Here is an 11726-nt window from a genome sequence, read left to right on the forward strand (position 1 = left end):
GCGAATCTAAAAAGATACAACTATACCGATAATTGGTGTTCCTCTCCTCAGTCCTCAACTACACCCATAAATGGAGTTAGATTTATTTTAACAATTTCAGCTTAATTACACAGTTTTTATTGGTATTATACAGAATTACAGATTTCTAATTTTTATACTGATTATCAATTGGACAAATTCTAATATTTTTTTTTGTTTTGCCCTCTTCTTACAAAAATTTATAATTGGAAAACCCGTTCATATTTTTTCGTTATACCAAAAATTAGAAGATAATGAACTAAAAATATAAGTTAAATAATTTCGAGTAATAAGAAAATAATACTACTTACTTATAAGAATTTTTGGTTGTTGAAAACATTTTTGGTAAAACACAAACAGACAAAGAAAGGGAAGAGGCAGCGTGTTTTCCGGTAGAAAAGACGGAGAGAGTAAAAGCCGAAGTTTGCATACGTGGCAATAAATTCACCGTAGGATCATGAACACGTGATGTTTCAACGGTGAGATATATTTTGTTCGACAAGTGTTTTGTGATACTTCTTGTAATTAAGAAGAAAACAAACAAAAAAAGAAGAGAGAGAGAGAGGGGACAAAGAATTTAATAAGAGAAGGGAGAAGTGAGTGAGAGAGTATTAAGGTCATGGCGGCGTTGCAGAGCGCCGAGAGACAGAGAAAGAAACAGATCTCTCTCAGAGACTAGAGAAGCCCTTAAATAAATATACCCTCTCATACCGACAAACCAACTTTTCTCTCAGTACCAAAAAGCTCTCTCTCTCTCTGTCCGATTTCTAAACAAACCCTAGAGAGGCGACATCCTCTACACATTTAATCTCTTTCGTCTTCTTCATCCTCTCAGATAGAGAAAGAGAGAGCAAAAGAATTAAGATCTTCCGAGAGAGAGATCTATATCTTCTTCTATGATCAGATCTTTGGGTATAGATTCTCACTCTGAAAGTCAAGATCTTAATTTGTACGTCTAGATATGTGGTAAAAGCGAAGCCCTTGTCGAAATTGGTAATATATGGCTGGTGGTGTCGGAATATGGCAGGCTTTTTCTCGCTAGGGCAGGGCGGAGGAAGAGGAAACAGCCAAGACCACCGAACCAATAATAACCCTTCTCCTTCAGGAACAGAATCTTGGCTTTGGTGCAGAAACCCTAACTCTAACGCAAACGCTGGTGCTGGAGATGTCGTCGCTCCTTCTTCTTACAAAGGAACCCTTGAGCTATGGCAACACCCAAACAATCAAGAGATCATATTCCAGCAGCAACAGCAACAAAGATTGGATCTTTACACTTCTGCTGCAGGTTTAGGTGTCGGACCAAGCAACCGGAACTTACTTGAAACTTCCGGCGGGGCGTTGATGATGATGAGAAACGGTAGTAGCAGCGGCGGTGGACCGAGCTGCCAGGATTGTGGTAATCAAGCTAAGAAAGACTGTACTCACATGAGATGTAGGACTTGTTGCAAGAGCCGAGGCCTCGAGTGTTCCACTCACGTCAAGAGCACCTGGGTTCCTGCCGCTAAACGCCGAGAACGTCAGCAGCAGCTTGCATCCGGTCAACAACCACAATCGCAGTCGCAGCCGCAGGTTGAGAGCGTACCTAAACGACAGAGAGAGCATTTCCCGTCGAGATCCAATTCCCTTGTCTGTACTCGTATACCTTCTAACAACACCTCCTCAGGTATCACTATTTTTTATTTTATTTTATGCTCTTTGTTACTTTTGTATTCATGAGTTTATTCAAATCTGAACGTAATAGTGAGAGATTTGTATTCAATTGCAGAAACAGAAACCCTATTCTGTTTGATCAGCTTTTTTGTTCTTCTTTTTCCATTTTCGAGAAAGAAAAAAAAATTGTTTATAATTTTCTTCTTTTATTTATTTGTTTATTAATGAATATACTGTATATGAGTAAAACTGACTCTTGGATTGACATAAGAAACAGTTCTCGCCGATCTTGATATATATATATATAATGTTTATATAATATTTTTTTGCTAAGCGCTTTTCTTCTTAATTAATAATCAAACCTGTTATTATTTGCTACACACCTAGGGTTAGAGATTGGGAGCTTTCCGCCGGAAGTGAGCTCGCCAGCAATTTTCCGGTGCGTGCGTGTTAGTTCTGTAGATGATGAAGAAGAGGAATATGCGTACAAAACAGCTGTGAGTATAGGCGGTCACGTCTTCAAAGGTATTCTCTACGACCAAGGCCCGGCCGAGAGAAGCTCCTCAGGCGGTGGATCTCAGCCGTTGAACCTCATAACCGCAGGCCCATCGGCCTCTTCATCAAGCCCAAACGTGAGCTGCAACGATGGAGTTGTTGGTTCCAATTCAGATCATTACATCGATCCTGCCTCTCTTAGTTATCCTACTCCCATCAACACTTTCATGACTGGTACGCACTTCTTCTCCAACCCAAGATCTTGAATTCCACATAGAGAGAACAGCTATTCAAAACTTCTTTTTTTTCTAGATCCTTACGTTAGAATTAGGGTTTAAAGGTCAATCTTCAGAGGAAGAGAGTATAACGTACTAATCTTTGTTGTGAAAAAGTAATTAACGGGAGATAATGTTTCCTTTATAAACTCATCACTTGTTACCTGATCTTTTATTATTTATTTCAGTTTTTCTTTTTTTTTTTGTTCAACTGATTATATTATATTAGTGATTATGATCCCCTGAGAAGATTTTACAAGACCTTTTTCCCCAAACATCCCTACTTTTCAACCCCAAAAAACAGGTTTCTCTTAATTAACCTACTTCTACCAACCCTACTTCCAGTTAGATAAACCTGGTTTATACAAAAGAATGGTTATTTATTTCAGTTTTTCTAGAAGAGAAGTTCTCATTATAATGTTGGGTTATTTGAATGTAATAATAATATACTCCAATTTTCAACTGTAAAAAAAGTCAACGAGCCTGTCTCTTTAAAAGCTCAACGAGCCTGTCTCTTTAAAAGCTCACATCAACAGCTTCCCCAGCTGGCAGTTTTCAACTGTGATCGTTAAACTCAGCCTTGTTCTTGTCACCTTTTTGACATAACTTTATTTTTATGTTTGACGTTTAATTAAACATTTAGTCGAATTATACAAGTTTCTAAAAAACCTTTATATTGAATTTTGTTGAAGACATCTATAAATGAGGTTTCATGTGCCTTTGGGCAAAACAATTAGACATGCACATGTCTTTAGCAAATATGTTTCAATTTTGAGCCATTTTTAGTAGTGATATATGTATAGTAATAGTATCATTTCATTGCTATGATTGATATCAATTAGTACACTTGATACATATATGAGACGTCCTAATCTACTGCAAAACCATATATTCACATGGATTTATACTCTCATAGTGTCATTCTTACTACGATATTCGATTATTTACATAAATGTCTTGGTATCAAATTTCTCCAAAAGTGATTCTTATTCACATATCGTTTTTGCATCGTATTTCTCGTGTGTATTGGTTAGCCACATCTCACGGGGATTTCTTATACAATTCCAAAAAAGTTTACTATCACTCAGTGTAAAATGAATGCACTTAAGCTTACACGGGATCAAGATAAATACGTGTGTATTTGGATCCTTTTGCTAGAGAGAGGGAGAGAGAGGGTAAATTCTGCAGATTACGAGGGGTGAGTGGAGGAACAGCAAAAGTTGCAAAATTGGTCTGCGTCTTCATTTCTGCAGGTTTTTATGTTTGGGACCTAAAGAACTCTTCTTTCCCAATTTATTCCTTAGGCTCTTTTTCATTATTCAATTTACGTCACCTCAATAATGCCATGATGATAACGAGATGCAAAACGAATCGGAAAACGAGCTAATACCAATTCTGATTAATTATCATGGTTAAGGAGAAAGAAATGGTAAGTGCATGGGGGAAGAGTCTGTGAAAGATAACATACAAACTATGCATTATGTAATTTACCTTTTTTTTTTTTTTTGTTAAAGTTTATGTAAGTTACATTTATAACGTTGTAACATAATTGAATTGGTCCCATCAAACCCTAAACGGCTAAAGGCAACTGATTTGTTTCTGTTCCGTACCACTTCGCACCTTGTCTTCCAAATTTATCTTTTCAAAAACTTAATTACTCTTGTTTTTTTTTGTTTGGGTCAAAGAACTTTGATGTTATTGCACGTAGAGAAAGAATCTTGAAGACGGATGGTGGTAAAAGCAGCAACTTTAATATCACAACGCAAGTGGGGCCACGGGAATGTTATCTAAGAACCAATAAGAGAGTGACGCGTCTGAGAGACAATTTGCAATTGCATCATTGCATTTCAGGGAGACAAAACAGAAGTCTTATTTTAGGTCCCTCCACAACATCAAGCTTTCCAAACTGAACTTTAATTTTTTAGTGTCGCAGCATACAAAGAGAAGACTATCATGTACTGTAGATGTAGTACCCATTGTCCCACGATCACAAAGACCGGTTTCAAATTACTTTGAAAATAGTGTGTGACCTCAGATGGTGCGAATAGATTACGATATTACCGCGATAATTTAATCAGTTATGTGATTAATTTGATAAGAATGCCGCTTGGATCGGATGAGACACCAAACTAGACAAGAGGAGACGACCATGTCTGTATGTTTCGCTTCAGGTCCAGTTAATCACGCTAGTTTGCATTGGGCTTTTCAAACTGGGCCAGCCCATATGAAACGGTAAAGAAAAGATGGAAGAAAATGACTTTGAGTGTTTGATTCTCTAAGGCCCACTTCAAAACGAAAACCGAGGGTTTATAGAAAAATATCATAACAAAAAGAGGTGGACAGTAATCGAACTTAGAACCTCCGACAAATAGACCTAGCAATAGCACCGAGTTCAACTATTAAAACGGTCAAGATGTTGAACTATTCACAAGAATTGGCCTCTCTATAAAGAAAATGGCGCCGTTGATGATTTTGGATTTTTAAAAGTCAACACTATGAGTAGCAGATAGATGACGACCTCATCTTGTCTCGTAAATCTTTCTATATAATTTAAATTCCTCAAACTCGTGTCATATACAATAAAAATAAATAAAAGATTTGCTATAAGGTGAGAGATAATGGTCTTTTAAAATTAGTATAAGAAAACTTTATATAAGGCGAGAATGTTATAGTTAATTAAGAAGACTACTACGGACGTGGGGCGGGTCAGGTCTCACAGTATGTGACAAAATTGAATGATTTTCCCGCTTCATTCGCATATGTATGTGGGCGGCTCCGAGTTTCAAATTTGATTTTTTTTTTTTGGTTCCTTGCTTCTATGTCTTAAAGCATAAAAAACCAAACAAGTGTTTCTAATTTAAAATTTAACAAATCCGCGCTTGATATAATTTGGTACGGTACGGTCCATAGGAAAGAGATGGAAGATTCAAAACTGGCTAACAGTTCTCGTGGGACTTATTTAGCTCTCTCTCTCTCTCTCTCTCTCTCTCTCTCTCTCTCTCTCTCTCTCTCTCTCTCTCTCTCTCTCTCATAGATTCTCTACTTTTCTTCCTCGTCTTTCATTAGACATTTCAAAATAATTAATAAGAAGAAGAAAGAACAAAAAAAAACAGAAAAGACCCACATCAAAAATTAGAAACGCAGCTCTGCCGACGAATGCGTCGAGGGTATTATAGTCATTTAGTTATAACAAAGTATATTTTGTCAAAAAAAAAAAAAAAAAAAAAGTATATTTTGTCCAAATTAGCCAAATCGTTGACACAATACGAACGAGTGTGTGTGATTTATGACTCCGCGTAAAGAATGTATGAATGGAATTATACACGTACGTAATCTAAGCGGAGATTAGGCAAATTTTGTGATTTTTTTTTGGGTCCTTCCTTCTATAATAATAATAATAATTCTGACCCAAAGAAAAAAAAAAAAGGTTAATTAAGGAAGAAAAATAAAAGATTAGAGCCGTCGGGGAATTCTGATTGGTCGACTCACGTCAAACGCATGAGACACAGCCAAACAGACCACGGCACGTCAGCATTACACGTGGCTATTACTACAAGCCCGGCGGCTCGGCTCCATATATACCACCACTTACATATATATATATATATTTCCTTTATTACTTCACAAAATTAAACACTTTCCTAGGATTGCATTTAATTTATTTATTTAGTAATATCATAACTCTCAATCTGATAAAACTGAAAACCAAAACTTCTTTATAAATGTTGTATGCATAATCTGGAAGAAAGAAAAAAAAAAAAAAAAAAGGATAGCCAATGCAAAATTTGATATAAGCAATGCCTTTTCGTTGGGATGTTATAACATCACACGCATTTTCCGAAATTAGGGAGATTTCCATTGCTCTAGAATTCAACAGTTTTTATTATTATACAAAATGCAGATTCTGTATTGCATACAAAATGCCAAAAAAACTACTATTGTTCAACCAAAAAAAAACAAAACTACTGATGATAGATATTTACTCCAATTTGGATGATGGTAATAATGACTAAAAGATTTTTATCCCAGTTCAACTACTACTAATAGTTAGGGAAATATTACAAGGGAGAATCTACATAATATGAATAATTAAGGTAAATTTGTACAGAGAACCAAAAAAAAGGAATATATCTACACAGATATATTTAAAAAATCTTATTTGTTGTCTCAATATAATAGATTTTATTATATGAAGAATAATGTTACATTTATTTATTTTAATCTTTTATTGGGGGGTTTTATAATTAGTAAAGAAAAGGGTGAGGATAATGTGAGAGAGAGATAGGGGAGGAATCATTTTCTCGTGGGTGTGTAACTACTGTGTATGTTAGGGAATAGGGAGTGAGAGGAGCTACAAGGACAAAGAAAAAGGTGGCCCCGCCATTAGTCTTCGGTTTCTGAATCATCTCAGTTTCTCACTTTGCCTTTACTCCGAAGACATGCTTTTCTTTTTCTCCATTATTACATTTTTCAGGGGTTATTCTCGTTATTTCACCCCTCTTTAATCATAAAATTAAAATACAATTATACTCTGTAGTTGAGGGAAACATTTTTAACTTTAAACTAAAAAAAAATGTGAAAATCAAAAAACCAATGAGCGGGAAGTATAATTCCCCCAAGATGAGCGGCGATCAATGCGGTCTCAAGGGCAAACTTGGCATAACCCCGCTACTTTTTTTATTTTATTTTTAATTTTTTTATCCTTATTTCTATAAATAAATAAAAAAGGTAAAAACGAGTAAATAAATATCCAAATTATTTTAATCTGATGGAACAAAGGAAAGAAATTGCCAGCAGGAGGATAAATAAGCTATCTCTGAATGGACTGACTGACTCAGATTCAGTAATGAAGAAGAAGAAGAAGGAGATCTTATTTTCTTCTGTAATAATGAACAGTGCCGTTTTTTTTAAGAAATATAAATATTTATTTTGTTGTTATCTTTTTCATTAACGTAAATACGCGTCAAGAATTTATACACAGAATCTACTGATAATACTCTTTCTCACACACATATACAAATTTTTATAGATTTATTGCCGGTTCTGTAATTTCCCATTCTTAGAAAAATACTTTTCTGCCCCCACCCCCTTTTATTATTTAAAAGGAAGAAAAAAAAAGAGAGAAAAGTAAAAAAGCGTTTTTTGAGAGAGAGAGAGATAAGAAAAGAGAGAGGAGTTTTTAGTAGACAAAGGGAGAGGCTGAGATTACCAAATTGAATGCTTTACCAAACTCACATAACCATCTCTTCTTGACCCATTTCTTTTTTTTTTTTCTTATTCTTTTAAGATCTTTTCTTCTTCTTCTTCTTCTTCTCGCCACCGCTCCTTCCTCCTCGTCTCTCTCGTTCGTTCTTATTCTGTTCTCAAGGTACTTTTCCCTAATTCCTCTCCTCCTGTGTTTGTCTTTTGTTTTAGGGTTTTCTTTCTTTATTTCAAGGGTTTCTCTCTCTCTCTCTCTCGTATGTCTCTTTGAATTTGGTTTCCTTCATTTCAGTCTCGTGACTTACTCTGTTTTGTGTGGGTCGTTTTCGTAATTGAGTTTTCCGGTCTGCTTCTTTTTTTTCTTTTTTTGTTGGGGTTCGCAATTTTTATTTTATTCTCTCTCTCTCTCCTTCTCTTGGAATTGGGGCAAAACGGAACGTTTTTTTTACGTTTCGTTTGAAAAAAGAATGTGAATTTTTATTCGATATTAAAGATTGAATTCTTCTTATTGTTGTTGTTGTTGTTGTTTAGGGTTTTTAAGATAAGGAAAAATGGAACAAGCAGCGTTGAAGAGCAGCATCAGGAAAGAGATGGCTTTCAAAACCACTCCTCCGGCTTACGAAGACTTTCTTGCCGTCACCACCACCACCACCACCGCTCAGAATGCCGACGATTTCTCCGTTGACGACTTGCTTGACTTGTCTAACGACGACGTTTTCGCCGACGACGACACTCTCCTCCTTAACCCTCAAGAACAACAAGACATGGTCCTTGACGAACTCAACGACGACGGTGCTGACGCTCTCCCTCGTCGGAGCAACGATTTCTCCGGCTGTGACGACTTCGGAAGCGAACTCTCTGTTCCGGTAATTACTTTAATTATTTGGAGAATACTTTGTTTGATTTCTTTTTTTTCACTCTAATTGAGATTTGTCTCTGTTTTTATGGGTAAAGGCGGATGATTTAGCCAACCTTGAGTGGCTATCTCATTTCGTGGAGGACTCCTTCACGGAATACTCGGGTCCCAACCTCACCGGAGCCCCGACTGAGAAACCTGCGTGGTTGACTGGCGACCGGAAACACCCTGTCACTCCTGCCACGGATGAGTCCTGTTTCAAATCCCCTGTTCCAGCTAAAGCCCGTAGCAAACGTCACCGCAACGGAGTCAAGGCCTGGTCACTCGGTTCTTCGTCCTCTTCCGGTCCTTCCTCGTCCGGTTCGACCTCCTCCTCCTCCTCTTCTGGTCCTTCCAGCCCGTGGTACTCCGGCTCTGAGCTGCTCGATCCTATGGTCACGTCGGAGAGGCCACCGTTTCCCAAGAAGTATAAGAAAAGGTCTGCCGAGTCAGCTTTCTGCGGTGGTCAGCTGCAGCAGCCTCAGCGGAGGTGCAGCCACTGCGGCGTTCAGAAAACTCCGCAATGGAGAGCCGGCCCAATGGGAGCTAAGACTCTGTGCAATGCGTGCGGTGTCCGGTTTAAGTCGGGTCGTTTACTACCCGAATACAGACCCGCTTGTAGCCCGACATTCTCGAGTGAGCTCCACTCCAACCACCACCGGAAAGTCATGGAGATGAGGCGGAAGAAGGAGCCAGCCAGTGACAATGAAACCGGTTTAAACCAGCTGGTTCAGTCCCCACAAGCTGTACCAAGTTTTTGAAGAAATAGGGCCTTAATTAGAGCAGAGATTTAGGATCCGAACCGGTTCAGTTGTTAGCAGCCCCAAGTTAGTTTCTCATTGACTTGTTCTCTCTTGTATATTACTTTCATTATTTTTAGCATTTACCTTTTCCTTTTTCTTTTATTTTTCATGCTAGGAGTCTCGGTAAGTTCTTAGTAACTGATTAGGTAAAAAAACTCAGTTGTATTGTACTCTTTTTCGCTTCAATTTTTTCAGTTTTAATTTTCACATTTCAATGTTTCTGCGTTATGGCATGTTATGTTTACATATGTTTTTGATACGTTACATTCCGAAATTTAAAGGTTATGGGGGATATGTGGAGTTAATTTGAAACCGTTCGAAATGGTTTATAACTTTAATTGTAGGGGAACGCTGCATACTAACGCAACTAAATGAATGGACCAAACCATAAGTGATATCATTATGTAGTGTTTCATGGACACGCGACATTCGTTGTCTCTTTCTTAGTGTTCTATAGTCTAAATTTTTTCAAAAACTCAATATAACTTTTCAAAAAAGTTTTTGTAACCAAACCAAAACTTCAAAACATGTCGTTATTGATATATTTTCTAAAACATTGTCTTTCGTTAGCGACTTTCTTTTAGCCTTTGTCTCTTCTTCGATGCCGTGACTTGAACTCATGAGGTGGGGTTTTAACTCTCAAACGAAACGAGCTACAAGTTCTGGCTTCTTTTAGTTTTTACTCTTTAGCTTTGATATCTCTGCACGTGTTCTTAGCGTATATCTTTCGGTCTATGCAAATGAGAGATAATACATCGTTATATCTCCTTTATAATAAAACGGAAGTACACAACATTGTTTTGTAGACTATATAATTTTAATAAGTTGGTTACAAATAGGTTATACATTAATGATAGATTAATTGGTTAGAAATAGGTTATACCAAAAATTTTAAAGAGAATATTCTAAAGAATCATCTAACTTACCATATTAATTTTCTTTATTAAATTATTCACCAGATAAAATCTTTTGATATCTAACTTAATATATTAATTTATTAATTATCATTATACTTCACCTCTCATTTTCATATATGAGTCTATTTTGTGAAACAAATAAATTATCATATTATTTATTCTGATTAAAAAATAGTTTTATTTCTGGATATACCATAAGTTGAATTTTTAAAAACATATATAAATGGTTCAATCTTTAAAATATTCAAGTTTTAGTAATATTATTCTTTAGAAATAATATATATTGAATTAAAAATTTTACTAAGTAACGGATCAAAATTTGAATATTTAAATTCAAATTTACAAAATTATGTCTTATAATGACATTCAAGTCATGATGTAGAATATACATTGTTAAAATAACTTCACATATATAACCTAATACAACATATTAAAATTTTATTTTAAAATATAAAATATACAAAATTTTGTATAAAATAAAATTTAACGGTAATTATCTAAAATCATTAACAATTTAAAATTTACAATATAAGTGTCTTTTTCAAGCAATCATATTTAGCATATAATTTTATTGCATAATGTTTTATCCAAAACAAATTTTAAAAACAATCACATAAATTATATTTTATATAAAAATTACAATATAAATAAAATATATTTCAACCCGTGCTCTAGCACGGATCTTAAGTTCATTATTAAACCTTTTAATTTTGCTTATTGACTAATGTCAAAAAAAATGGCATCACGTTTTAAAGTTTCATATTTATATTTATAGACTAGTAATTTTAGTATACACATACGCATTTCAAAGAGGATGAGGCCTTGTTAGTAGATATCAAACCTAGTCTTGACCAAAAAAATAATCAAAGCATTTTTTGTTTTATTAATCAAACTCCTTTATAACACTTGGATTTTGTATTTGCAGAATATTTATTGTGTTTTGACTTTTAACACTCTAACATGATGCAAACAGGCACAAATTTAAAAAGCAATTGTAATTTTCTACAATATCTTTTATAAATATACTTAAAATCTATTTTAAATTAATAAATTGAAATAACATGGATAAAAAAAATATTTAATCTTACAAATTGTATTGAAAATAAAAAACGACATTTTTTGTAAAACAAGACATTTTTTGTAAAACAAAATTAAAAATTTTAAAACAAAAGAAATAAGGGAATGAACTATTTTACTTTCAAAAACCTTTATCATTTTAAACATTATTAAATTTATTGAGAAAACACCAACAATGTCAGATAATAATTATTGTTTCTACGAAATTGTTACAACCTAGATTGAGTATTAATAAATTTATTAAATAATCGAGAAAACGGATTGGATAATATTTCTATGCAATTGTTAGTTCTATAAAATATACTACTCGTTGACCGTTTGTTGGGATTGCATGAGGTACCATGTATCGTCTATGTATACAAATCTAAATTCAAAAATCTTTAAATTAAAACTT

At 34.9% G+C, this 11726-nt stretch overlaps 2 protein-coding genes across 3 annotated transcripts; both read left to right on the forward strand.

Annotated features, from left to right (window-relative positions):
- Nucleotides 1–515: 515 nt before the first annotated feature.
- Nucleotides 516–4013, forward strand: LOC104745945 (protein SHORT INTERNODES-like). 2 transcript variants are annotated; one of them, XM_087493044.1, is made up of 3 exons: nucleotides 540–1681; nucleotides 2056–2397; nucleotides 3597–4013. In XM_087493044.1, exons 1-3 carry the CDS (start codon nucleotides 1039–1041, stop codon nucleotides 3638–3640), a joined length of 1029 nt encoding a protein of 342 aa, XP_087349170.1. In that variant the 5' UTR covers nucleotides 540–1038; the 3' UTR covers nucleotides 3641–4013. The 2 variants fall into 2 exon arrangements, with proteins under 2 accessions (XP_087349174.1, XP_087349170.1); XM_087493048.1 differs by lacking the exon at nucleotides 3597–4013 and having other exon boundaries at nucleotides 516–1681; nucleotides 2056–2649.
- A 3256-nt stretch (nucleotides 4014–7269) lies between these two features.
- On the forward strand, nucleotides 7270–9566 carry LOC104745966 (GATA transcription factor 5). Its single transcript, XM_010467359.3, has 3 exons — nucleotides 7270–7806; nucleotides 8172–8506; nucleotides 8595–9566. The coding sequence occupies exons 2-3, from the start codon at nucleotides 8192–8194 to the stop codon at nucleotides 9294–9296; spliced, it is 1017 nt and encodes a 338-aa protein (XP_010465661.2). The 5' UTR covers nucleotides 7270–7806; nucleotides 8172–8191; the 3' UTR covers nucleotides 9297–9566.
- Nucleotides 9567–11726: the final 2160 nt, after the last annotated feature.

The sequence above is a fragment of the Camelina sativa genome, chromosome 2, assembly GCF_030686135.1.
Source record: "Camelina sativa cultivar CO46 ecotype springtype chromosome 2, ASM3068613v1".
In the NCBI taxonomy this organism is placed as follows: domain Eukaryota; kingdom Viridiplantae; phylum Streptophyta; class Magnoliopsida; order Brassicales; family Brassicaceae; genus Camelina; species Camelina sativa.